The sequence below is a fragment of the Paralichthys olivaceus genome, chromosome 22 (genome assembly GCF_024713975.1).
Source record: "Paralichthys olivaceus isolate ysfri-2021 chromosome 22, ASM2471397v2, whole genome shotgun sequence".
NCBI classification, from domain to species: domain Eukaryota; kingdom Metazoa; phylum Chordata; class Actinopteri; order Pleuronectiformes; family Paralichthyidae; genus Paralichthys; species Paralichthys olivaceus.
The window spans coordinates 14560001-14586500 of record NC_091114.1 but is presented as its reverse complement, the minus strand read 5'-3'; the positions used below and the strand labels follow the sequence as shown (position 1 = coordinate 14586500).

The 26500-nt window shown below is 43.5% G+C and overlaps 1 protein-coding gene and 1 long non-coding RNA gene across 4 annotated transcripts in view; one reads left to right on the top strand and one right to left on the bottom strand.

The window, feature by feature from the left end:
* The window catches only part of dachb (dachshund b), a 56371-nt gene that overhangs the window by 17831 nt on the left and 12040 nt on the right, over window positions 1-26500 (top strand). For both annotated transcript variants that reach the window (XM_069519041.1, XM_069519040.1), the window contains exons 2-3: window positions 16292-16407; window positions 24636-24746. In XM_069519041.1, the coding sequence (XP_069375142.1) occupies window positions 16292-16407; window positions 24636-24746 (227 nt within the window). The remainder of the gene's footprint in view (window positions 1-16291; window positions 16408-24635; window positions 24747-26500) is intronic.
* LOC138406544 (uncharacterized) lies at window positions 1327-21341 on the bottom strand. Of its 2 annotated transcripts, XR_011239974.1 has the most exons (4): window positions 20215-21341; window positions 14726-16591; window positions 5015-5110; window positions 1327-1722 (listed from the first exon to the last, which is right to left on the bottom strand). It is a non-coding gene; the product is annotated as an uncharacterized lncRNA (long non-coding RNA). The 2 variants fall into 2 exon arrangements; XR_011239973.1 differs by lacking the exons at window positions 14726-16591; window positions 20215-21341 and adding an exon at window positions 6314-11080.

The window sequence follows — 26500 nt, the reverse complement described above, 5'->3', positions numbered from 1 at the left end:
CTTCTCTTATTCCCACCTTCTTGCTTCCTTACTATTTCCCTCAGTTGTCCTCTTTCTTCCTTTCCTCTCTTCCCTCACTACCTCTCTTCATCCCTTCTTTCTTCAGTGCATTCATCCTCTATCTCTTGTGTGTGTGAGAGACAAATCTTTCCACTGTTGTTGTTTGGATTCTTTCAGGATTTGTAAAATCTCGACCATGTTTGTAGTTTTTGGAGCGCGAAGGCTTGTTTCTTTTGCTAATGTTTCGGTATGTCAAAAGAAGTGTGTGTGTCTGTGTGTGTGTCTGTGTGTGTACGTGTGTGTGTGTGTGAACTACTTTTAACTCAAACACATGGAGCTTAAAAGCAGCATTTCCTGCCTTGATGAAAGCTGCATGATTATTTGTTGTGTGTGTGTGTGTGTGTGTGTGGAAATGAGTGTGTGACCCACTTGAGGCCAACAAATACCACAGGCCTCCCTGTTCATGTGAACTCCTTCTTGATCTCGTCCTCAGTGTGTGTGTGTGTGTTGAAAGTAAAAGTGAGAAGGAACATGTGGACTCGACTGTGCACCTGTGTGTGAGTGTGTTTCAGGAGTGTGTTGTTTCCTAACAGGATGGTTGTAGATTAGTTGTGGGGGTTCAGAGAGCTCTGCCAGCCTGTAGTGTGTGTGTGTGTGTGTGTGTGTGTGTGTGTGTGTGTGTGTGTGTGTGTGTGTGTGTGAGTGTGTGTGAGTGTGGTTCATTCCCTTATGCTTTGTTTGGGGTGACCTACAAAAGCCACTGCCACATTCCTCTACACTCCCTCTCCTATAGACCACATACTGTATTTCCAGCCATAATAACCATAAACTAATAACAAATGTTACAAATGCATAAAAATAAAATATATAATCATAAAAAAGTGTAAACAGAGATCGTAATCCAAGGTCACGCAGCAGTGAATGAACCAAAACAACTTCTTTAAATGGAAATGATGAAGAATCAAACATCCTGTTTCTCGAGTAAGGAGGATTCTTCATGGTTGAAACTTCAACATGATGTTTTTGAGTTTGTTACTGAAGATGGAATGTGATGTGTGAAGTGTTTTCTGAGTTTTAGGTGCAGCTGGGTGGTAAAACTAAATTAACTCTTCCCAACAGTCGCCTTGTGAAAACACATTTAAAAGCACTAGACCTCGATTTTTATTTGGCTCTGCACCAAATCACAAACACTCATAAATACCAGTCCTCTAAATATGTATTTTGTGGTTTTTTTTTTTTATGAGGTCCATGTCACATTTTCTGAGAAATCAACCCATTGTTAAAAAAACGTCACATCTCACCATGTTAAAGAAACTGGAAAAACAATTCTGCATCCGCACCAAACTTTAATGAGGACATTTTTTGGCCAGTGTTCCGTCCTTTCATCAAGATTCGTGGAAAATCCTGTTTTTATGTTAATAGAAACGGTTGAAAACATAACCTCCTCTGCCGAGCTGCTGATGCCACAAATAGACTTTAATAAAAAAAAATTAACTACTTGATCAAATCATTATTGCTGTGATCATGTTTCAGTTCAGAGTTTTTTGTGTCGTCTCATCTAATCGAGAATCTTAAAGACATCAGAATTAGTCAGATTTGACCGCAGCGACAAATGTAGATACATGAGCAGTTATTTGAAGTGACTGATGTGATTCACTGTCGGTGAAGTCGTCGTCTGTTTTCCCGGAAGGTTGAGTCACGCCGATCAAACCTGCAGCTTCCCTGTGGTGAAATCATAGAAATACATCATCATCATCATAATCATCATCATCATCATCATCATCATCATCATTACGGCTTCAGGCCTCAGCGTCAGTGACTTGTCCTTTCGTTGACGCTGTTAAAACATTGACATCATTTAATTTGTCTCTCTGCCAGTTTGACATCTCCTCTCTCGAGTTTCATGGACTCTGCAGAGGAAGAAGTAGAATTCAGATGTTTTACTTGAATAAAAGACGTAAAAGAATATATGAAAACGTAAGTGTCTCGCCCCCTGGTGGCTGGCTGCAGTGTAAATCATAGACAGAGCCTCCTCCATGTTAGCAGATGGGACATGGACAATCGAGAGGAGGCTGGCAGGAAGTACTTAGTTGCACCACTGAGTCACAATCATGACCTTTTTGTTTCCTTGTGTTAAAAGAAAAGACAAAGAATTCATGTTTTTCTTTCTCCTCGTCTTTCTTTGTCTCTTCATCTTTTGATCCGTTTGTCTTTCTGAACTGCTCATGAATTAACTCGTCTGTGTTGGTTTGTGTCTCAGCCTCGACTGAACAGCGAGCGGCTGAGTTCACCGGTGTTTCCAGTAAATATCAGTGACACATCATCTCTCAGTGCCACCGACAGTCATTCCCTTTCCTGGAAGCAGACGGCCCGTTAAAAAAAAAAAAAAAATGGCCTGGTTACGTTTCACAGACTCAAGCCTCACAAACCGAACGCTGTTTTTTAATAAACCGCCTCGTTACGAGCCGTCGTTGGGGAGGACTCCGCTGCGCTCTCTGGATTTTGCTGCGTCAGCCTCAGATCTGTGCTTTTAATGGAGTCAGCATTAACCTTCTATTAATCACAGACGACTGATAATTTTCCTATTTTGCTCTTTGTGCAGCAAATGACGCCGTCAGAGCCGAAACTCAGAATCTCCGCTGCTTATTGTTCTGTCGATGTTTTTGTCCGCGCTCACGTTTTTAAACTTAGAACCCTTTTACTTATTTAGGAGCTTTTGAAAAGTTCTATAAATTTGCTTTTTCCTGCCAGCCCCCGAGTAAAACGTCAGAGCGAGCGGACGTGTTGATGAGGTTTCTAACACGTGACGGAAGAATACAAATATCACGTAGAAGACGTCAATTTGGAAAGACGAGGAGATTCCAGAGCTTTTGGTGATAAGGGCCGACGCCGGTGTGGATGAGCTGTAAACACACATCATGTCCGCTGCTGCTTCACATGAGAAACACAAACTGTCCAGAAAGCTCCTGATCAGATAATATCCACTGCATCTCCACCGTCTACGGTAACACATTTTAGATCTGGACCAAGGAGCTGATTCGGGAATTTGTGAGACACAGCTGTGAATTGGTGGAGATCTGAAGTGTCCGTCACTCTAGTTAAAGAATCATTGATCGGTATCAACAACAACAACCGAGCTCGTTACAACACGTGGGTCTGGTGTCTGTTGTGACGACTCCATTTTTAGAGCCACAACCACCTCAGCCCTGGAGTCACGTTACATAAAACATGATTCATGGGAGATTTCTTCACATGTTATTTAGAGATCTGGTTAATAACACACACAACCAGTCATTGTATTTCTAACGTGTGAGAATATTTGGGTTTTATTTGCCGAGGTCGTGTTCAGTTAAAAACTCGTATCAACACCATCACACTTGACGTCTGAGAACAGAGAGACTGTTAAGCTCATAACCGACAGTGTAATAGTCGACACACACCGCGCTCACATTTTCATTTCCTCTCACCCCCGTGCTCCGGCTCACCTTGTGTCCTTTAATTCAAAATGACAACGCTGGTGGTTCGGAGACCTGCTGAAATCCCCTGATGGCAGAAACGGTGTCATTTTGTATTAAATAGATTGTGTTTTGGAGCATAATGTTCTTGGGTGGCCCCTGAAAATGAAGCGTTGCGTCAGTGTGAATTAATTTATTCGGTGTGAGTGGAGCCTGAGAACGAGCAGCTTCTATTTGACTCACGCTTGACTCCAGGTCTTTGCACAGAAGATCTGTTTAATTCTCTTTATGACTTTAACAGTCAACAAGATGAGAACTGACTCTCCTCACACAGGTGGAGCGTTCACGTCTTTATTTTACTTTACAATTAATAGAAGAAGGGAAACTGTTGTTTATTTGTGTCACTCGTCTGCTTTTTGTTTGCATTACAATAAATAACGCAGCTTAGTGAATGACTCCACGGCAACGTTCCTGTTTATTCTGCAGTTTTGATCTACCTGAAGGTGGCGCTCACGGTGTCAGGCGTCGGTTTTTACGGTGTGAAAGAGGATTCGTGTCGTAGCTGAGGGATGAAACAAACGAGGGGAAGCTCAAAGAAAAACAGAAACAGTGATGTAACAACAGATGAAGACAGACGGACGTAAACAGAGTGGATGCTGTACTTTGAAATGGCAACGTGACCCAACAACAACAGTAATAAGTCAAATATCCGTCTCCTCCTTCGTCCCATTGACAGATAACAGAGTTAACAGCCTCGTAAAACCACAGTTTGCGTGTAATCAAACACGACTGATTATAAAGTCCTCTGACACGTCCATGTTCACGTTGTATTAAAATCATGTTTTTGCCTCGTGGAGAAAGTCAAGTCATAAATTCTTCTTTAAATGAAGCGATTGATCGGTGTGACCGTGATATCTCGGCGGCAGGACGGCGATCAATAAGAGCAGATCGATAAATACTTGACCAGCTGTTGTTTTGTGGCGTTACTTTCTGTTTTGGAGCAGAGCTCCACCTCCCAGCACCTCCCAGCTCCGGCCCCTCACCAACAACAACAACGGATGAATATTTAACCAACAGTCCGACGCATGAAAAGCTCCTGTCCTCGTGCCAAGAACAAAAAAAAATCAAATGACAAAGCAGTTTTATTGTTCCAGGAGTTACAGCGGTGATATATTACCTCCTCACTGGACACTTCTCTCTAATTAACCAGATTACTTCTCTCACTCTCTGTTTGTGTTGTCTGCAGGCCACCGTAGCTTTACTGGACTTATTTCTTATTAAAGTTGACGAAATGTCACGGTAATAATCTGAAAATAAAAATACAATACGAACAGAAATAATTAAAAATCGAATAACACAGACTCAAAACCTTACTTTAAATTTTTTTTTGGTCAATGTTCCGTTGCTAACATGGAGGAGGCAGGCTTGATTCCCTATACTGCAGCCAGCCACCAGGGGGTGCATCAGGTCATATTTGAACATTATTTTTATGAATTCAATGAAGAAATAATGAATGTATGAATTGCTGGTTAGATAAAACACAGGTTTCAGGCACTCACACATTAGCTTCACTCTCCGGAGCTGGAGTCTGGGTCTGTTTGAACACACAGTCATTGATCCTCCGGTTAACTCATCTCCTGTTGAACGTGAATATCCTGAAACAAAGCAGCAGACCTTGTTTTAACAATAGTTTCAGATTGTTAACCTTGAAACAAGTTCTAAAATTAAACTTCCCCATCACAGCAGAACCTCTAAATAAGTCTGAGTGTTTCAGTTTTGCAGATGAGCCGTCGTCTTTCTGTGATTATGAATAGAAACTATTGATTTCCGCCCCCCCCCCCCCCTCCTGTGGCCTGAGCGTCCCCGCTGCTGAAAGACGTCCAACTCTGAAACTCTGCACTTAAAGTCACTTTGTCACCATAAAGCAGTTTAATGTTTCTGACTCTGTATCAGCTGTTGTAAAAGAGGGAAAACGGGGGGGAATTAAAATGGTTTAAATGGGAGCGTTAAAAACTGAGCGGCGGCCTGAGAACGACGACAGTCAGCCGTTAATAAAGTTGATATGTTAGTTCATCACTGTAAAACTTTACAACTCTTTGAATGTTTATCATTTTTTATAATAACCAGCTCAGTGTGTGTGTGTGTGTTTTTATTACAATACTGTTATCACTTCTGTAATGGCTAACTGTGTTAACTGTGTGTGTGTGTGTGTGTGTGTGTGTTGCCTTACATGGCCAAGTCGACCTACCACGAGGGTGTAATAGAATAAAAGCTAATCTGTGTGTGTGTGTGTGTGTGTGTGTGAATCTGCAATAATAATATATTCTGGGAGATTGTGTGTTTATGAAAGGAAAGAACACTGTGTGTGTGTGTGTGTGTGTGTGTGTCCACTGTGACCCAGTGTAAACTAATATTGATTCAGCTGTTGGTGTTATACACTAGTCATAAAACTGGACTTATTGTAGGATCCAGGCTTAGCTGCTCACTCGGTGTGTGTGTGTGTGTGTGTGTGTGTGTGTGGTGATGGGGGGGGGTGGGGGTGGGGATTTATACCATGTGAGCTTGAATTTGAAAAACCCAGTTTACGTGTCAAACAGGGTTTTGTTCACACTAAACGTTTCACGCTGAAAATTGGAAGAAAAATAGTCGAACGCCTTCTTTCCGAAAACCAAACTGTGTGTTACTGCCCCCCTGTGGTGAGGAGGGGAGCCGAAATATCTCGACTCAGACTGAATAAAAAAAAATATATATATCTAGTATACAAACATTTACTGTCCTCAGACGCTCAAACGTATGAAATTATAGTTTTCAGTTTCAGTCATTGTTGACATGTTTGTCCTGCGTCGCTACAGATTCACCTGTTTCCTCGTTCGTTTCCACTCCCACAGTTCGATCTCCTGTGAGACAGTTGAGGAGTGAAGCTGAACCGAGATCAGTTAAAAACACCGAGAAGTTATTAACAACCAGAGTTTATCTCCAATATTCAGCAGCAAACTTTAAAATATGAAGGATTCTAAACAGAGTTTGGTGAATTTCTTACAGCCGCAGCTCTTCAGGTTCAGGAAGCAGAGGATCATGGGTAATATCCAGCGTTCAGTTGTGTTTCTCTACATGAAAACCACTTCATCGCCCGGACACGGAGCCCAGCAGAATGATTCCCCTTGTGTGGCTGCAGAGGGCGCTGCTGCTCGGTAACAGTTACACCGCGTTGCTTTAAACTGAGTTTAAGATCCTAGATTTCGTCCCAGGTTAACTTGACGTTTGTCTTTGAACGTCTCACAGCCTGACGTAGGACGAGGTTTCAAATCCGCAACCAGTGATATTTCAACGTTTTTTTTTTTTCCCCTCTGAAGTTTAATATTTTTAGGTTAAAAAACAAAGTTGGTTTTAATGTCAGGATGAAGAGAGAGAGATGGATCGTCTTTTCATGTCCTTGTGTTTGTGCACAACAAGAGTGTGTGTGTGTGTGTGTGTGTGTGTGTGTGTGTGTGTGTGATGTATGAGGACGGTGAGTAATACTGCATGTGTCATTCTAAGTCCCCGGAGTTTTCTTCTTCTCCTCTCTCTCTCTCTCTCTCTCTCCTGATGTCCTTCCTCACTCGATCTTTCCCATCTGTCTTCTCTCTCTCTCTCTCTCTCTCTTTGTCTCTCTCTTTATTTCTTCATGTCTTTTTTTTTTCTCCTCCGTTTTTTTCTGTGACATTCCTGTCCGGCGCTGAGGGTGTCATCCTCGTTTTCTGCTGACTCCAGACTTTGCTGACACACACACACACACACACACACACACACACACACACACACACACACACACACACACTCCAGCTGTTGAGAGCCAGGGCGTTTATTGGATTGTCTGTGTCCTCTGTTTGGATAAGAAGAGAAGAACAAGGGAGTAGGAGGAAGGAGAAAGGGAGGAAGGAAGGAGGAACTAAGGAGGACACACGGTGACAGGAGAGACGGAAAGGGAGAGAGGAGGGACAGAGGGCGAAGGAAACCATGAGGTGGGAGACAGGGAGGAAGATGAAAACGAGAGGAAGAGTCGAGGGGGAAGTAGAAGAAAATGTCAGTTTATTAATAACAACAAAAAATATTGATTGATTGATTGATTTGTCATTCAACAGAAAATTAATAATAATTATAAAAATAATAGTAGAACAATCAAAGTAAAAATGTCAAATACTCACTGGTCTCAGTTTCTCAGATGTGACGTTTTTCTCCAACACTCACTGAAAACATTTATTTATGGTCTTTAAATGTCCGTCGGACAAAAAAAAAAGAGACATTTTAAAATATAAGTAAAATCTTACATTGTGCTGCTTCTGTTTTGAAATCGCCTTTAATTAATTTCTTGTAAGTGAAAAACCTCAGAAAGCACAGAACCTGAATTACCCATCGAGAGGTTGAGAGCTTCCTCAGACCAACGCACCGAAATTCAGCCCGAGCAGAAGACGTGGATCGAACCGTGGTAGAAAGAGAAGAGGAAGCAGCTGCAGTCTTCACCTCCGATGATGTAACGAGGACGCTCATTCGGTGTATTTGAACTAGTGAACTGCGCCTGAAGGTGGTGCTGATGCTGCAACGGTGTTACCGTGGCAACCGAATATATAAGCTTCATTGTCGGACGCACGCCGTCGACGAACGCAGCCCAGGTGGGTGATGACGACAGGACGTCAATTTTAAGCGTGCTCTTGAAAACGTCCCGGATTAAAGTCAACGTTACAGGTTTCGTGTTCGTCCTTTAGACGCGGCTAACGGGCTAAAGACGGACAGCAGAGACCTGAGACAGCAGACAGAGGGAAAGAGACAGGAAGACAAGAGGAGAAATGAAAAGAGACAGAGATTAAAGATGTTCAAGGTAGAAAGAGAGAGCAGATGCTGTGAAAGAACAATGGAGGAGGAAGAGAGAGACATAAATGATGGCCGGTGAAAGAGAGAGAGGGTAAAATGAAGGGAGAGGGAGAGATGAAAGATGACAGGCGTGGGAGGCAGCGGGCGAGCGAGGGAGAGAGACATGGGCGGAAAGTGAGGGAGGGAGAAAAAGATGTTAGATGGAGGGAAGAGCGGCCGAGGAGTGAGAGAATGAGAGAGGGAGGGGGGTGTGAAGAGAGAGAAGGAGGGGGGTGTGAAGAGAGAGAGAGAGAGAGATGACAGGACGATGAAGAAGAAGAAGAGGAGGAGGAGGAGGAGGAGAAGAGGTGAGCGTCCTTGCACTGTCAGGGGCGATCGATGGCACATCATTTACATTACACTGACTTAACTGCAGAGAGAGAGAGAGATGGAGAGGGGGAGAAAGAGATTGATAGAAAGAGGGAGGGAGGTAAGGACAGGTAAAAGAAGAAGGAGAGAGAGTGGGGGATGGACGGAGCTGAGGGATGAGGAGTCGGAGGGGCAGAAAATTAACTACAGTTGAGAAAAGATGGAGGGATGGCAGGGGGAAGAAAAGGGCGGTGAAATTGATCGGATGAAGGTTAGGGCCACGTCTTTTCTCTCTCTTAACTACCCTCCCTTTCTTCTTCTTTTCTGTTTTCCTGGCCTCCCACACTCCTTCTCTTCCCCTCCTCCCGTCCCTCCCTCGCTCGTGTCTCACAACCCTCCTCGTCACTTTCATCCCCCCTTCGCTGCCATTTCTCTCCTCGTCACATTTTCCTCCAGAGTAAAAGTCCCAAATCTTAGAAGTATCTCAAATCAAACATGGCCGCCGTGTCTCGTCGGAAATGATCGCAACATTCGCTTGTTTCTCAGCCGCCATTTTCACGTGTTTACAATTTTCGCCACGATGCAAACAGGAGAAAAGCTTGTAAAGAACTTTTCAACACGATGTCAAACGAACGAGTGTAACGAGATTACAAAACCAAACGTTAGCTCACCCCGCGACTGCTAAAGCTAAGAAAACTGTTGAATGGAATATCCGTCAAAAAGTGGCCCAATGGTAGATGTTTAATGGGCGGAGCCTTCTGTCCATATTCATCCTGTTGGTGTTCGTTCACATCTTCTGAAAATTTACGCACAAAACAGACAAAATGGAGCAGTTCCGCCAGAAATCATGGGGGGGCAGTGTTGCTAATAATTCCATTGAGATAACTGAGACACGAGAAAGAAATTTCAACGATGGCAGGAACACAACCAACCCCCCCACCGCCGCCATGTTTGTTGTCAGAAACTCTTGCCTATGCGCTGCCCTCTAGTGGGCGTATTGCTCAACAACCATAAACGACGCATGGACGTTTGTGGACAGGGACGGTTACATCGTTTGAAATGGACGTACACAGAATAAATGAGCCTCTCAGGTCTATCTATCCATCCATCCATCCATCTCTCTATCCCTCTATCATCTATCTATCCCTCCCTCCCTCTGTGGTTCTCTCCCTCCTCCGTCCCTCCCTCGCTCTCATACCATATGTGACATTCCTTCTCAATGTGGCGCATTGAAAACTTCCTGTTGTTATAGTTTGTTATGGAGCACTTCAAAGAGTCGGAGGGCGGGAGGGAGGGAGGGAGGGGAGGAGGGAGACGGACCAAGAGAGAGGGAGAGGGAGAGAAAACATGGAGTCTGTTATAGTTTTACCTCTTAAATGGTAACATGTGAGAGAACCTTGTATGCTTGTATGAATTATCCCTGCCTCTGTGTGTGTGTGTGTGTGTGTGTGTGCCCACATGCCTAGGAAGTAAGGTAATGACTCTTAAAGCCATCTCACACACTCACACACACACACACACACACACACACACGCACTCACTCACGCAGACAGGCAGACACACGTTAGTCCATCGACCTGTATAACTTGTCTCGTCAGCGATTGTGTGTCGCTCCGTGTGTGTGTGTGTGTGTGTGTGTGTGTGTGGTGTTTAATATTTAATAGGCGCTGGTTAAAAATGCAGGAGTGTTTTTGTCTCTTGTCCCGTTGCACACCTGTTCCTCTGGAGAGAGAGAGAGAGGGGCAGAAAGAAAGAAAAAAGAAAGAGAGAGAGGGATAGATAGAATGTAGATAGATAAATAGATTCATTGATATGAAGATGGATGGATGAGGAATATACGGATAGATTCATACGGTTGATGGATGTATGAATGGAGGGATGGGTGGGAGAATAAAGAGATAACCGGATAGATGGATAAAGGGATGGAGAGGTGAGTGATAGATGGATGGAAGACAGGGTTTAGAAAAGATGAACAGCAACTTCACTCGGCAAGCGAAAAGAAAAACAGCTAAATGGACGGAGGGGAGAAAGCGAGGGATGGACGGAGGAGAGAAGTGCCGTCAGTTAATCGATGGAGTTTTTCCTGTTTCCCTCCGTTCTGTGTTTTAAGGTGATTTTTTTTTTTCTCCCTTATTATTTTCGCTCTACTTCTCTTATCAATCAATACTTATTATTGGCAAACCTCTCTCTACATCTGTCTCTCTCTCTCCTTTCTTTACTTCCTCGTCTTCTCTCCGTCCTCTGATATACAGAGAGACAGAAAAAAGAGGGAAAGATGGACACACACACACACACACACACACACACACACACACACACACAAACACACAATGAAGTCATTCATCTGTCCAATCAAAGAGACGGAAGCCCAGAGGAGTAAACATCAATCTCTCTCTCTCTCTTTCTCGTTCGCTCTGTGAATCCATGAGTGTCCATGATTATGACGCCGCTGTGTGTGTGTGTGTGTGTGTGTGTGTGTGTGTGTGTGTGTGTGTGTGGACAGACATATATCCCATTTCTCTGGTGTCTCTTTAAAAAGAATAGATTGTTCTGCTACAAACAAAGAGTAAAGACACACACACACACACACACACACAGAGAGGATGTACGACTCTGACACGATTTATGACAGCCGAGAGATGAGAGGAGACAGAAAACAGACGGAGTGAGGTGGAGGTGAAGAAGGCCTCGACCTCTCCTCCAGCAGAGACAGAGAGAGAAGGAAAGAGAAAAGAGAAGAAGAAAGAAAGAGCGAGCGAGTAATCGATAGGGAGATTTAAAAAGAAATTTTTTTTTACATCATCATTTGACCTCAGGTTGGGGGAGGACGGAGGAGGAGAGAGGGAGTCGGCGGAAGACAAAAGAGATGGAGGGATGGGCAGATTAATGGAGCAATAGATAAAAAAGACAAGTGGCGCTGGAGCAGAAAATGGAGGGGTATGTTTTTGAAAATATTAAAAGTGACTCGAGTGGAAACGAGGAGAATTAAATAAATATATTCAAAGGTGAAGGAGACACGAACGAAGTTTATTTAAAAATTAGTTATTTATTAAATTTGATTTTATTAGTTTTACATTTTTTAACTAATAATAAATATGTCATTTGATTTGAGCGGAGGTCGGCGGCCGCTTCGACCAATCAAATACACGCAGTCGCACGTTCTCCTGGTGGATTCGTTTGTTTCGTGAACGTTATATTTCTGCTGTTTATGTTGACGTCAGTGCAGTGAAATATAAAATGGCTGCCACTATCACTCAAACTCCACTTCCTGCATCATATTTGACTAACTTCCTGTTCGGCATTTGCTCACGCTGCCATTAGCACATGTCAAACTGTCGCATTGTGGATTTCAAAATAAGGTATATGGACGAGCATCGGCGAGAAAAAGATGAAAAATAAACATTTTAGAAACAACGCCATCAAAATACTTATTTCACATTTAAGTTAATGGTCATCAGGAATAAAAACAAAACAGCGAATGTTAAAGAAAGTAAACGTCAATAGTTCAAAGTTAAACCTAAATTCAGTCTAAACATTATAAATAAATTACTTTCGCCTGGAGATTAAATATATGTACAACACAAACACTTTATTGAAAAAGGGGGAAACGATTTGGTGAAAAGGAACCAAATGAAAAACAAGACATCAAGATATTTGAGGTAAAATATTAAGACACAGAGGAGGAAATATAAGACGAAGAAAAAAAACACTGAGAAGAGAAGGATCAGTGAAGTGATGGAGAGATGAAAGACAAGAGGGAGAGGAAGATGAAAGATTTTAGCCAAAGAGGGTTGACCCCTCGCTCTACTCCACGTATTGACCGCATCAGGCCTTGATAAACTACTGTGTGTGTGTGTGTGTGTGTGTGTGTGTGTGTCACCGGTGCACTTTCTGAGCTAAATCAATCCGTCAAATGTGTTAGCAAGTCCGTGCTTATTCATCGCCATGCCTGTTTGTGTGTGTGTGTGTGTGTGTGTGTTTGTGACCGACCCTGACCGGCCATCAGCGCCAATGACGGAGTATTGATCAAGGCTCTGTCGCCATAGAAACGGCCATTTGGGACGACAGGCGAGGGTGCGCGTGTGTCAAAGTGGGAAGACTTACTTCAAGGTGGCTCATCAGATCGTGTGTGTGTGTGTGTGTGTGTGTGTGTGTGTGTGTGTGTGTGTGTGTGAAATGTCAGCTTCATGTTTTCTGCTCGCAGCTTCTTCTCCTTCTTTTTTTTTTCTGTTCCTACCCAATTAAAAGGTCGTCAAAAAGGAGAAATACTTCATCAGCAAACATTTCAAAGCCGCTGTGTCTCATTTTAATTAACAACAATAAATAATTTCCTCTTTAATTATGAGACATCATTATAATCACAGTAAACAAACATTAACACGCTGTATGTGCTCTGCATTTTCCTCTGTGACACATTCTGAGGGGAAATCTCCTCGACTGACTCTGTATCTGCACTGTGTTCACTCCTCGGGCCTTTTATTCAGATGAGACATCGTCTTCAAACTTCTTCAAACACTCACGTCTCTTTAAGACCCTCCCCCTGATAAAACCCGGTCTGCTCTGATTGGTCAACCGCTACCGGCGCTTCCGGATACACAAACGTAAAGACAGTCACAACAGAGTTGTGGAGCTCTTGCAGTTGTGTTTCCTGTTAATGCGCTCGCGTGAGACGTCTTGGAACCGAAGAACCAGACGAAGAACAAGCGACACACAAAAGGCCGGAGGGTCGAAGGTCAAAGTTTTATCTCTTCTTCTGGGATTTCACATAAAAGTGAAGCGTTCAGGTGAAGAAATGAGCCGGAGGACTAGGAATGGATTTGTTTCTATTTAAGGGTCTGAATGTAGTCAAGGTGAAGGGTTAACAAATGAATGTAGGTCATTGTGTGAGTGTGTGTGTGTGTGTGTGTGTGTGTGTGTGTGTGTGTGTGTGTTTGTGTGACCTGCTCTTTGTTCCTGTGCTCGGTGCAGTAAAGAGAGTGGACCGTTGACGAGGATTAATGCCCAACATATGGCAAACCTACGGGACCCACACACACACGCACGCACACACGCACGCACACACACACACACACACACACACACACACACACACACACACACACACACACACACACACACACACACACACACTGCAGTCATTACTCTGAACAAAGAACTGTAAGGCTAATGAGAAGGCGATATCATGTGTCCTTTACACACACAAACGCACATGGCATGGATTCACGTGGACACACACACATCATAATGTTGTTTATGTATGGGTGGATGCAGATGAACACACACACACACACACACACACGCACACACACCTGGTACTGTAACATGTATCCATTGTGTATGTGGGGGATGAAAGTAGCGGACGCTTGTTGATGGAAAGGCTTTAAGGTTTGAATGCAAACACCTGTGTATGTGTGTGTGTGTGTGTGTGTGTGTGTGTGTGTATTAAAAGAAAAGAGAGAGAACAGTGTGTTTATTGTGAAGGTGTGTGTGTGTGTGAGAGAGAGAGAGAGAGAGAGAAAGAGAGGGAGAGGTGAATCAGAGTTCAGAGGAAAAGTGAAAGTTCATGTTTTCATTTCTTCATGCTCCTCTGCCTCTCTCTCTCTCTCTCTCTCTCACTCAATGTCTGTGTGTGTGTGTGTGTGTGTGTGTTTTTCTCACGTACAAAATCACACCCCAAAACATTTTCAGACGTTTTTTCTCCACATTTTTTTTTTTTACACACTTTCATCCTCCCTCTATCACTCCCAGTGGGATCTGACACAAACACACGAGATCCTGAAAAGACCAACGTCTATTCTGTTGTGTTCTATCTATCAATACTTGGGGGGGGGACGACTAACCACAATATTGCCAAATAATAATCATTAACAAATACATTTCCAAATGATTAACACCAGAGCAGCTGTTTGCTCTCAGTGCAGTGAAATAAGAAACTAGAAATAAATCCATCAAAGACAAACAAGCCTTCTCGTCTGTTTATCTCTCGTAATAGAAAAGAAAAGGAAAAGAAGGAGGTGGAGTGTTAATCTGCATTAAATTGTACAAACTCAACTGGATGAAAATCTTTTTCTCACCCATTCCACATCCTCCCACCAGGTTGTGTGGAAATCCGTCCAGCAGCTTCTGCAAACAAACAAACAAACAAACAAACAGGGTTTTAGAAACTTCAGTATATTTAATACTATCATTATGTTTTATCAATCTTCTATTCTATTGTATTCTACTCCGACGTGGTGACACTGTGGTGAAGTTGCCCCCTCCTCTCTCTCTCTAGGTGTAAATGACTTTGGACGGCCATCTGTTACCGAGCCACCCTGCAGAGAGTTGGCCTGCATGCACACCTCCTCAGAGTGTGTGTGTGTGTGTGTGTGTGTGCGCTCCTCCTTTATGTTTTGTTGCACATGTGCAGTTACTGTATTCTTGTGTTTGAGTGTGTTTATTTATGCCTACGTGCACATGCATAATACATGTATGTGCATGTGTGTGTCAGGAACGAGGAGGTGTGTGTGTGTGTGTGTGTGTGTGTGTGTGTGTGTGTGTTTGGACTCACTTGCACGTGTACAACATGTTTTCTCGTGCTTGTCGTGTTTGTGAGCGATGCTGTTTTACATCAGTGTTCAGCTGCGGTCAGACCTCGTTTGTTCCTCATTTTATATTTTAAACAGATTCTTTCTCAAAAACAAGAAGAACAAAGACTTGTATTAAATTTTAACCTTGGTCACTTCCTATATCTTATAAAAGTCTTTGGATTTCTTTCCCCTGAATGTTCTGATATTTTTAAACTTTGATGATTTCTTGGAAACTTTAGAAGAAATCTGGATTGTTTCTATTTTAATCATTAAAATTCGTTGTCACGTAACATGTTCAAATAATACACAGCTAGCAGCTACTCTGACACGCCCCCTAACAAAGCCAGGGCGGATAAAAGACGGCGAAACGTTTATTTCAGCGTAAGTGATGAGTTGAACAGTCAAATCGTTCGGTCGTTCTTATTCTTGTGGAAGAAATCTCAGAGGTGACATGAGGTTAAATATGTGTTTAATAAAATACAGCTGATGTTTGAGTCTCTGCCTTTGACCATAATATCAAATATTAGCTTATTGTATTAAATAACTTTACCTACGACAAACTCGTCTCCTAACATCTTCAGAGACGTGAAAACCAAACTGCAGCTTCAGAATCTGTTTTCAACACCGCTGATTGGACGACACCTGACACACCCACCAAACGAGAGACAATCGAAGAACACGAAGCTCAGAGGAAACGTGTCGTTCAACGCGGAGAGCGTAAAAAAAAAAAAAAACCCATCCCAGATAAAGTGATTGACCAATCACAACAAAGTGGAGCAGCTGGCCAATCAGAGCAGAGTGGGCTTTCTCAACTTTAGCTGAACTGAAACTCGGGAGCGTCTGTCACTCACAGAGTCGTCAGTCGTTTTCTTATGGTTGTGATTGACAGATTCATATCAAATAGTCTGAGACAGTCTCTCACACACACACACACACACACACACACACACACACACACACACAACAGCCATGATATCGATGTTTCTGTGTCGTCGTCGCTTTGAATCTGTTTCTGTGTCACAATAACTCATCTCTCTCTCTCTCTCTCTCTCTCCCTCCCTCCCCCTCCAGCTCTCGTCCGGGCCGTCCTCCGAAGCGTTGTTCTGGTGCAGGGATCCAGGAAAGCCCCAGGCTGCTGCACCCGGGCCTCCCCGGCCTTCTGTCCCCCAACCTGCTGTCACACACCGGTAACGGAGACGTCCTTCTTCTTCCCTTTATTCCTCCTCCGCTTCTCTCCTTCTCAAGTCTTTCTTCCTCCATCGATGCGAGGGCGTCGTCTTCCACTTCCGCTCGTTCTCTCCGCCCTCGGTTTCGCCTCTCAGGCCTCGTACATGATAGATGTGATCGGTGGAAGTTTTCAGGGAAGAAGCTCTGAAGACAAAAACTTAATTTATATTCATTAATTGTGTTTTTGACTTTACGAAATGACAACAATATTAATTACACCCTCACATCAATGTCACCTGGATTTAATTGATTTCACTGTGAAGTTTCCAGACGATCTGACGTTTTACAGAAAACGTCCGGAGCAACAGGAGATTATCTGGAGTTCAGTGCAAGAAGATTAAGAAACTTTATAAATAAACATTGTTCGTGTTAAAGTGAAGATCATTAAACTCAGCGTCACTTTCGCAGCTTAAAGAACAAGAGGAAGGAAGAATCAAGGAAATGAGGGAAGAGAAGAAGGAGAAAAGAGAGAGAGGAAATGAGGATGGAAGTGGAGGAGAGGAAACCACGACAAAAGAGGGAGGCGTGTTCTTCTCTCCTCCCTCACTCGTCTCGTTCCATAATTTCCTTTCTTCTACTTTTCTCTCCTTCGTTATTGTCTTCTCCCGTCCTCATTTCCTCCTCTCTTCTTTTCTCTCCCACTCTCCTCTCTTTTCTCCTTTCCTTCTCGTTATTTCCTCTCTTGATGTGACCTTCCATCCTTTGTTCTCATCCCTTCATCGTACATTATATGAAGAGAGATTTGTTTTTCATTTGGCTGAAACAGAAAGTGAAAACAGAGGGAGCACAGAAGAGTGAGAGTGAAAAATGGAGAGACGAAAGGAGGGATGTCGCCAGAGGAGATGATGAAACCTAAAAACAAGTGCCAGCGAGAAAAAGAGAGGGAGAGATGCTGAGGGACGGAGGGACGGAGGGAAGGAGGGAAGGAGAGATGAGAAATGGAGCAAGGAGGAGACATATTTAAAATCTGGAAGTGTAACAGAGGGATGGAGGGATGGAAAAGGACAAGAAAATGAATGAATGGTAGAAATGGAAAGAAAGTAAATATGTCTTTCTAGGAAAGAAGAAGATCTGCAGAGAAAGAGAGAGAGAGGGTGAACGAGTGCAGACTGCATGGTGGTGTGATGAATGACACGTCTCTGGGGTCCTACTCCTCCATCTGTCCATCCCTCCCTCCTATTTCCCTTCCCTTCCTTCTTTTCTTCCCTCCTTCTTCCTTCTCCCATGTGCTCTAACCCTCCCTCCATCCTCCTTCTCCTCCTTTCCTTCCTTCTCTCTTTTATATTCTTCCTTTTCCTCCATTTTTTTCCTCATCCCTAATTCAGTTCTTCCCTTCTTTTCATCTTCCTTACCACCTTAGTTATCTCCTTGTATCTCTCCTTCCATCTTTCCTCACCTCTTTAATCACTCCCTCTCTCTCCACAGTCAATTTCTCCTCTCCTCCACCTCCACCTGTTATTTTACCTCTTTCCCCTCGTTGCCTCTATCCCTTCCTTGTTCTCTCTCCTTCCTCTCTTCCATCCCTAACTTTTCACCCTTTTGTTCTCCTTCCTCACCTTCCCCTTATCTCTCCTTCTTCCTTTCCTCTCCTCCCTCCCTACTCTCCTTCCTCCCCTTTTTTCCTCCTCTCCTTGCTCCTCTTTCTTTCCTCCTTTCCCTTACTTCCTACTCCCTTACTCCCCTCTCGATCTCTTTGATTCCTCTTCATCTCACCTGTCATCTTTCTCTCGCTTGTTCCCCTCCTTCCTTTTCTCCTACTTTCCTTACTTTCATTTCAAACCTGTCACGTACCATTTTGCTCCCTCTCTAAACTTTGTCTCCTCTTTTCTGCCCTTTGCTCCTTTTTCATCCCTCCTTCTGTCTTTTCATCTCACCCACCCATCTTACCCACTTTCTCACTTAGTCCCTCGCTCTGTCCTTCTTTCCCTTTCTCCCTCTATCCTTACTTCCTTCCTTCCTTCCCTCGCTCTGTACCCTTGACACTGAACATTTGCCTCCTTCTCTCTCTCCAGGATAAATAAAACATGGTTGTGTTTAGTGACATATGGACACAGCTCACTGTAGCATACTAATGACACACACACACACACACACACACACACAGACACACACACACACACACACACACACAGACACACACACCTGATGTGTGTGTTTGTTGAACATTAGTGGAACCCAGAGAAAACATTTGCTCACTTATGATCACCCATTAGCTCTCTCTCTCCTTCACACACACACACACACACACACACACACACACACACACACACACACACACTTGGCAGTCTTCAGATGTCGCACACACGCAGAGTTGGTCGCCTTACCGGCCCCGCGTCCATGGAGACGCCACGTTGCCGGGGGAGACGAGCTGTTGTTTACGACCTTGCGGGCGCCACGACGATGGGGGGCATCGGCCAATCACAGATGGACATTTATCACACAGTTTGGAAAGACAGAGCGAGAGGAGGAAGGACAGAAAGAGAGAGAGAGAGAGAGTTTTGAGAAAACAGTGAGAAGTAGGAAGAGGATGGAAGGATGAACAGAAACGAGAGCAGGAAAGTGAAAAGAGTGAAGAGAGGAGGACAATGATGAGACGAAAGGAGATGTGAGGACAGACGAGAAAGAGGGATGATAAAAGAAGGGAGGATGAAGTAAAGGATGTAAAAGACCTGTTCCTCCCTCATTCTACTTCCTCCCTGTCTTCACCCATTTCTCTTCCTTCCCTCATCTCTTCCTCTCTTCCTTCACAACTCCACTCCTTCCAATCAATCCCAATTTGAAGTGCGGAAGAGAGAAGGTGGAGGAGAAAAAAAGGGAAGATTGAGAGAAAGGGAAAGAGAGTGAAGTGAAGAAAGAGATGAAGGGAAGGAGAGGGGAGGAGAAGGAAAAGGATGAAACGTAGAGAGATGGGAGGGAAAGCGAGGGAGGAGGCGTGAACGACAACAAGAGTGATATCAGTTTAATTGGCCTCATCTTCCTTAACAAAGAAGCTGTGATGATAAGCGTGGGATCGTGTGTGTGTGAGAGTGTGTGTGTGTGTGTGTGTGTGTGTGTGTGTGTGAGAGAGTGTGTGTGAGTGTGTGTGAGTGTGTGTGGTAACCTATGCGGCACTCATTTGACTTGTTAATTCTCTTCAAAAACAGCTCAATGGTTCGCCTTGTCTTCTAACACACACACACACACACACACAATCAGTACATAAACACACATTTTGTACAGACGAACGTAAACATCTACACACACACACACATACACATACACATACACATACACACACACACACACACACACACACATACTCCAACCTACTAACTATAGGTTACAGATGAAGAGCTTTCAATCTTGTCTTGAAACGAACACACTCATCTGAGGACTCTTATGTGCACCTGCAGGCGGGAGGGAGGGAGGGAGGGGGCGAACGAGGGAGAGATGAAGGGGAGAGATGTAGAGAGAGAGGGAGGGAGAGGGAGGGAGAGAGATGGCTGAAGAGAACTAAAGTGATATTTAGTCTTTTTCATCTCTACTTTTTTTTTTTTTTTTCCATCATCCTGCTTTAGGATTTTCAGTTGGATGGAAGTTTTTCTATCCGAAAACGTAATGATCAGTGACGTGTTGCACGGAGCGCCCTCCACTGGTTGTGTTTGTTACTGAGGAATCAAACTTAATCTGCTTAAAAAGAATTCCCTTCACTAACGGGGACCTCGTTCTTTATTTAGAAGATGTTTCCACGAAATGAAAGAAAATAAGGGAAATGTTAAAAATCTCACTTCTCTGAAGAAGTGAAATCTGCCCTGTCGTCTGGATCTGGACCTGAATTGAACGGGTTCTTTCTTGGTCCATGTTTCATCCTTCTACCGAGTTTTCTTCGTTTTTTGCATCAACCTGCCGACGAACAAACAAACACATGGTAAGAAAACTGGTGAAGGTAAAAAATGAAAACAGAGAAATCAACCTTCTCTTATCTTTCCAGTTACACAAACTATCTCTGTGAACATCAATGAGAGATTCAGCGTTGAACTTCACTATTAACTCAAACAGGGAAAAGAATCCAAACCACTCAAAACTCACAAGTATCAAAATTGAACAGGAAATAGAAAACAAACGATCGACTTAACACGTGGAATGTTGGAACCATTGACGAGAACAATGTCGTTAAACAGGCATTAGAACCATTATTTGTTCTAGTGTTGATCTCTAACTTCGGTCATTGACCTACGACCCCTGTTTCCTGTCAAGTGCTCCATGAAAATCTTACTTAAAGACGTCTTATTGGTTCTGACAGAAAAATGCAATTGTCAAGACTTCCTGCTGAGACTCTAGAACAGAGACGATAACCTGCGTCTGCTGGAGATGACACAAAATGGCGGCAGCAAATGGCCGTCTTGAAAGCTAGAGATGGGCGACTTAAGTGCCAGAGCGCGGAGCTGAAATCTATTTGACTCAGCACAAGAGCAATCGACTGTTTGTAAATTGGCCCTCCGAGTGCTCACAGGAAGAAAGAAAAGATGGAAAAACAAAAAAGCCAGAACAGTGTGTTTCTAAATTCAGAACACAAAGAGCAATTTCTCTGTTTTCCTGTTTGTTTTATTCAAAGTGTCACTCCGTCTCTGAGAGCGCGTTCGGAGCACTTCGTCAGAGATGTAGGTGCAGCGGATTAAATATTTACAGCCTCGGCCAAATGGGGTGGGTTTCACGCGAGCCCGGGAAGGGGGGGGGGGTTTCGGGACTCTCGAAGATCACCCGACAACCTCCAGCAGCAAACTGGAAGCCATTAAAGAGCGTCCTGATGCACTGTGCCAGGGAAGGACACTGTCAGATCTCATTTAGGACATCGCCTGCCAAACAGTGGATGCTTTTACTGAGAAAGACCTTACAGTAGCAAGAGACCTTTTTATGATGGAGCTGTTTCCAGACCTGCACTGAAACCTGGACGTTCTCCTGAAACGTTCTGGAGCGGTGAGAACACAAACGTCTGAGTCAGTTGCTCTGGACTTTTTCTGGAACTTTTCCTGCAGTCCCCGCCCCCCGCCCCCCCCGGGTAAAATGTCAGAGTGAGTCCATGTGAAACCAGCAGGAAAACGTCTGGAACGCTCTCAGCGAGCGAGTGGACGTGTTGATGAGGTTTCTTAACACTTCTCTGGGTGAAGAAGAGGAGTCGTACACGTAGAAGATGAAGACGTCAAATTTGGAAAGACGAGGAGATTCCAGAGCTTTTGGAGATGAGGGCCGACGCCGGCGTGGACGAGCTGTCAACAACAACACTGATCCTCACACAGCAGAATGTATACGTCATGTCCCGCCTCCCGCTGCTCTACAGGCTCAGAGCTCAACAAATACACTAAAGCCAAGTTCAGATCTGACTCCAGTTCAGTAGAAGTCCTATAAAAAAGTAATTCCTGGTTTGTTCAACAACTTGTTTATAGTCATTCAGACCGATCCTTATCGTTAACGTAGGTATACATCTGTGCCACTAGAGGGCACTGGATGAAAAAGAGAGCGAATGTGATGAAAACGATAAATCTTAGCTGGATTTTTTTGTTGCCGTTTTAATTGGGCAGAGCAGAGTTTACAACCAGCTCGGCACCGGTGGGAAAACCGTCTTGATTTGTTGATTTCTCAGTCCTGAACCGTCATGTTTCGCTGATGATTCACTTCTTTTTCGGTCGTATTTCTGCCCAACCTTCTTTTTCCTCCTCGACGTCTTCCCCCCCTCCTCTCCTCTCTCGGTTTCGTCCTTCGGAAAGCATTAGGATGCACAGGAAGGAAAAAGGAGATGGGTAAACAACGTATGGACAACCCACAGGGGACCACTGAAACACACACACACACACAAACACACACAAACACAAACACACAGCTTCTATATGATGTGCGTGTCTTTGAAGCAGTCTGTCAATCAATCACACACTAATTCCCAAGGTTCTGTGGTCGCCATTAGCGACGGGGGTCGATGCTCGGTAACCGTGGACACAGCGGACAGTCATTGATCTGACAGAGAAGGAGAGAGAGAATAGTGATTGTGTGTGTGTGTGTGTGTGATAGTAGTGATGGAGAACAGTACTGTGCCCTGCCCTCACTATTGATTGTCTTCTGGTTGCATTGAGGCGAAGAGGGCGTTCTGACTCTGTGTCCGAGTGTGTGTGTGTGTGTGTGTGTGTGTGTGTGTGTGTGTGTGTGTGTACACTCAGGCATGTATATCAGTGTGTAGGTCCACCTACAGTGTGTGTGTGTGTGACAGAGAAGGCATTCCTAAATAGAAGAATCAATTTGAGAACACAGAGACTCCGTTTTCTAATCATCACGTCCGGTGTTTTTACGTAACTTGGACGAAACAAGATATTTTCACGACTTTATAGGATCAAAGTTGAATTAATGAATCTAGAAATCGTCTGTTTCAGGAATAAACTCGGACAAATTATAGCTGCAGACAAATAATTTCTACATCGTACATTTAAAACACTAAAGGCCTGTTGTTGTTTTTTTCACCCTTTCTCACTTTTATCCATTTGACCTCTTCCTCTTCATTCATCCCACTTCTTTCCGTCACTCATTTTTCTTTCTGACGTCTTCTCTCGCTCTCTTACTTCCCTCTCTGCTTTTTCATCTTTTTATCTTGTTGTCTCCCTCTTTCCTGATTTTTCTTTCCCTCACATCAATCCTGCTTCTCTCTGTCCATTCCGTCATCTCTCACATCATCTCATTTCATTCCTCCTCAGCCTGGTTTTCTTCCCTCCATCTTTAACACATAGTAAAACGTATAGAATATACCTTCACTTATTATTTACAGCAGATTGTATCTTGTTGTTTATTTGGCCTCTTTTCCTCCGACATCTTTCTTCATTTAATCCTCAGCAGGACGTCAGACAATACGTCTGGTCACTCTGCCTCAGGCTCTTTGACTGGACCTCTCTTCTTTTCTTTCTCTCTTTTCTTTTCTCGTTAGTTAACGGTGGATTCTGGAATTATTTTCTTATTCATTTAGGTCCATTTAGCATTCAGCTTTTAGATTCACACATATAACAAAATATTTTATGGAAAAAAATATTAAAACATATACACACACTTTATTTTGTAAAATACAAAATAAAATAATAAAAGTAATGAATTATTTATCAAACACTGATATTTGTCCAAAAAATAATCCACATATTTAAATATTCAGATAATATGAACAATAAGCTGCAGTTCATCGTGTCCGTCAATCAGACGAGACAAAAGAAGTAACGTGAGATAAATGAAAACTGAAAGACTCTAAAGATAAATAAAGTTTTTCATGTAAATCTTTAACTAAATTCAATATCAGACAATCCCTCCGTCCCTCTCTCTTTCCTCCCTCTATCTTGTTTTCTTTAAAGCTCACAGACGACTGTACTGTGTGTGTGTGTGTGTGTGTGTGTGTGTGTGTGTGTAATGGACATTCCTACAAGGCCGTCAACCGTGACTGGGGCAAAACCAACTGACACACACACACACACACACACACACACACACAGAAGAATGCACAGATAAGCATGCATTCCCTCACACACACATACACACCCATTTATACATGAAAGCCAACTGTACATACACACTCACTGCATGGTAACAACTCACATGTACATTTACACAATATGGTGCGCGCACACACACACACACACACACACACACACACACACAGAGGGTCAACTCTCTCACTCTGCTGGTTGTTGTGTATAGAAGTCAGTTCCAGGTCAGTGCGCAGAGCCAGGGATCTTAGTCCATACAAAAGAGTGTGCGTGTGATGCGTGTTATGTGTGGGTGTGTTATGTGTGTGTGTGTAATGTGTGTGTCGTTGTTTTTCACCGTGTGTGTATCAGTGGATATACATCAGCCTGGAGGCGTCTGAAACGGCGCTCACACCCCGAAACACTTGAACAAAATGCTCACACTGAAAAGACAAATTTGACAGCGGCAGCCGCGCGAGGGGTGTCAGTATGTGTGTCACAGCCCGCTGCAAAGCATCATGGGTAAAAGCAGGCCGCACCTGTGTGGTCCACGGTCAAAGGAGGGCTGTGATTGGTTAACTGTGACAGGTGGTGGTGATTAAATACTGGTCGCTGGTATGTTCTGCTAAAGATGATGTGATAATGATGAAGATAACCGTGTGTGTGTGTCTGTGTCTGTGTGTGTGTTTGTGTGTGTGTCTGTGTGTGTGTGTGTCTCACAGGCCTGACAGCAGCAGCCATGGCCGAGCTCCAGAAGCTTCACAAGATGAAGATGATGATGAGTCTCCAGAACGGCAACGAGTCGGACAACGACGACCTGCACTCCAACACAGGTAGCACACACACACACACACACACACACACACACACACACACACACACACACACACACCATCTCTGCTGTGTTTGCGTCTCTGAATTATTAAAAAGACAGAAAACAAAAAGCAAAGAGAAAAGAAAGAAAAAAAGAGAGAGAGAGAGCACTCCTTCCTTCTGTTTCCAGCCCGATTCTCTTGTTTCTATTTTTCTTTCTCTTCCTCCTTTTCTTCCGCTGACCTGGAAACTGGGCTGATAGAGTTACTCCTCCCCTATTCTCTCGTTTTATTCTCTTTCACTCTGTTGTTTTTTTTCTTTATTATTATTTATTTCCTGCCATTCTTCGTCTTTTATTTCATTCAGAGTGATTTTTGTTTTCTCCCCCTCGTTGTCTGACCTTGTTTTGTTTGTAACGGACACGGCCTGGGAAACTGCGTCGGACAATACAGCAGCAAGTGTAGAATGAAAAAGAAAATAAAGTGAGGGAGGACAGCGGAGGGGAGGAAACAGACTCGTATTTAGGACGAGTAAAGAGAGAAAAAAAAGAAACTGATATTTTGATGAGTGAAAGTTGATCGCTCTGGATTTTCCTCCGTCTTTTTTATCTGTTCTTCTTTTCTTTATAGAAACAAGAGAAAAGAGATCGAAGCACAAAATCAGGAGAACGTGTGAAACACGATTGAAGGAAGATAAAGAAAGTTTAGCTCTAACTGAGAATACACATTTCACAAAATCAGTTTCCTGAACGAGCTTTTTCTCTCCTGGTGACTAATTCTGCATCCGAGCGATTAAAGGCTGTTTTACGCTGAAACGTACGGAGCCCTCGGTCCGTACTCTGCGTTCATTTCATCTGTATTTTAACACGTCGTCTATAAACTGGTGAATACGTACGAAATACACGAAATGGAGCAGTAACAGTGGAAACCATGGGGGGCAGTGTAGAAAATAGTTCAAGAATCACAAGAGGAAGAAATTGAATCAATGGCGGAACTTTTAGAGGAGAAACTTGACAACTTTGCAGCCTCGTCAACAAAAAGGTAAAAAGAAAAAAAACACATCTGAGCTGCAGCCTCTGAACTCAGACCTCAGACTTTTAAATATGTAACGTGTGAAAAATTAGGATCAATCAAAACTCCTGAAGAGGCTGTGATTTAAAAAAATAAAAACATTTTTAAAACAAATTGTTTTAACATTTTTCTTTGTCTAGGAAACAGAATATTTTCAGGGTCGGTCAAAACAAGGATGTTGTGTCAATGCGAAGATGATTGGAGAGAGAAGGGAAGGAAAGAATAAGAAGTAGAGAAGGGAAGGAGAGGAGAGGATGGTGAGGCAGGGAAAGAGAGAGAGGCAAAGAAGAAGAGAAGGGAGGGAAGGAGAGGATGGAATGGAGAAAGGAAAGGAGTGATGGAGGGGAGGGAAGGAAGGAGAGGACAAGGCCAAGGAAAAATGAGAGAGGAGAGAGAGACAGAACATCTGCCCATCTGTTTATACTTCTTTTCTTCCCTGGTGTAAATGGCAGAGAGGATGAGGTCCAGCTGTCACACACACACACACACACACACCACACACACACACACACACACACACACACACACACACACACACACACACACACACACACACACACACACACACAGCACAGGGAATTCAGTAGGCAATAATAGAGAGAGACGTTTGCTAATTCAAACTAATGGAGGGAGATGAAGATGGATGAGAGAGGGAAGCGGGGAGCGGAGCGAGAAAAGTGTGGAGGGCGAGAGAGGTAGCGTTA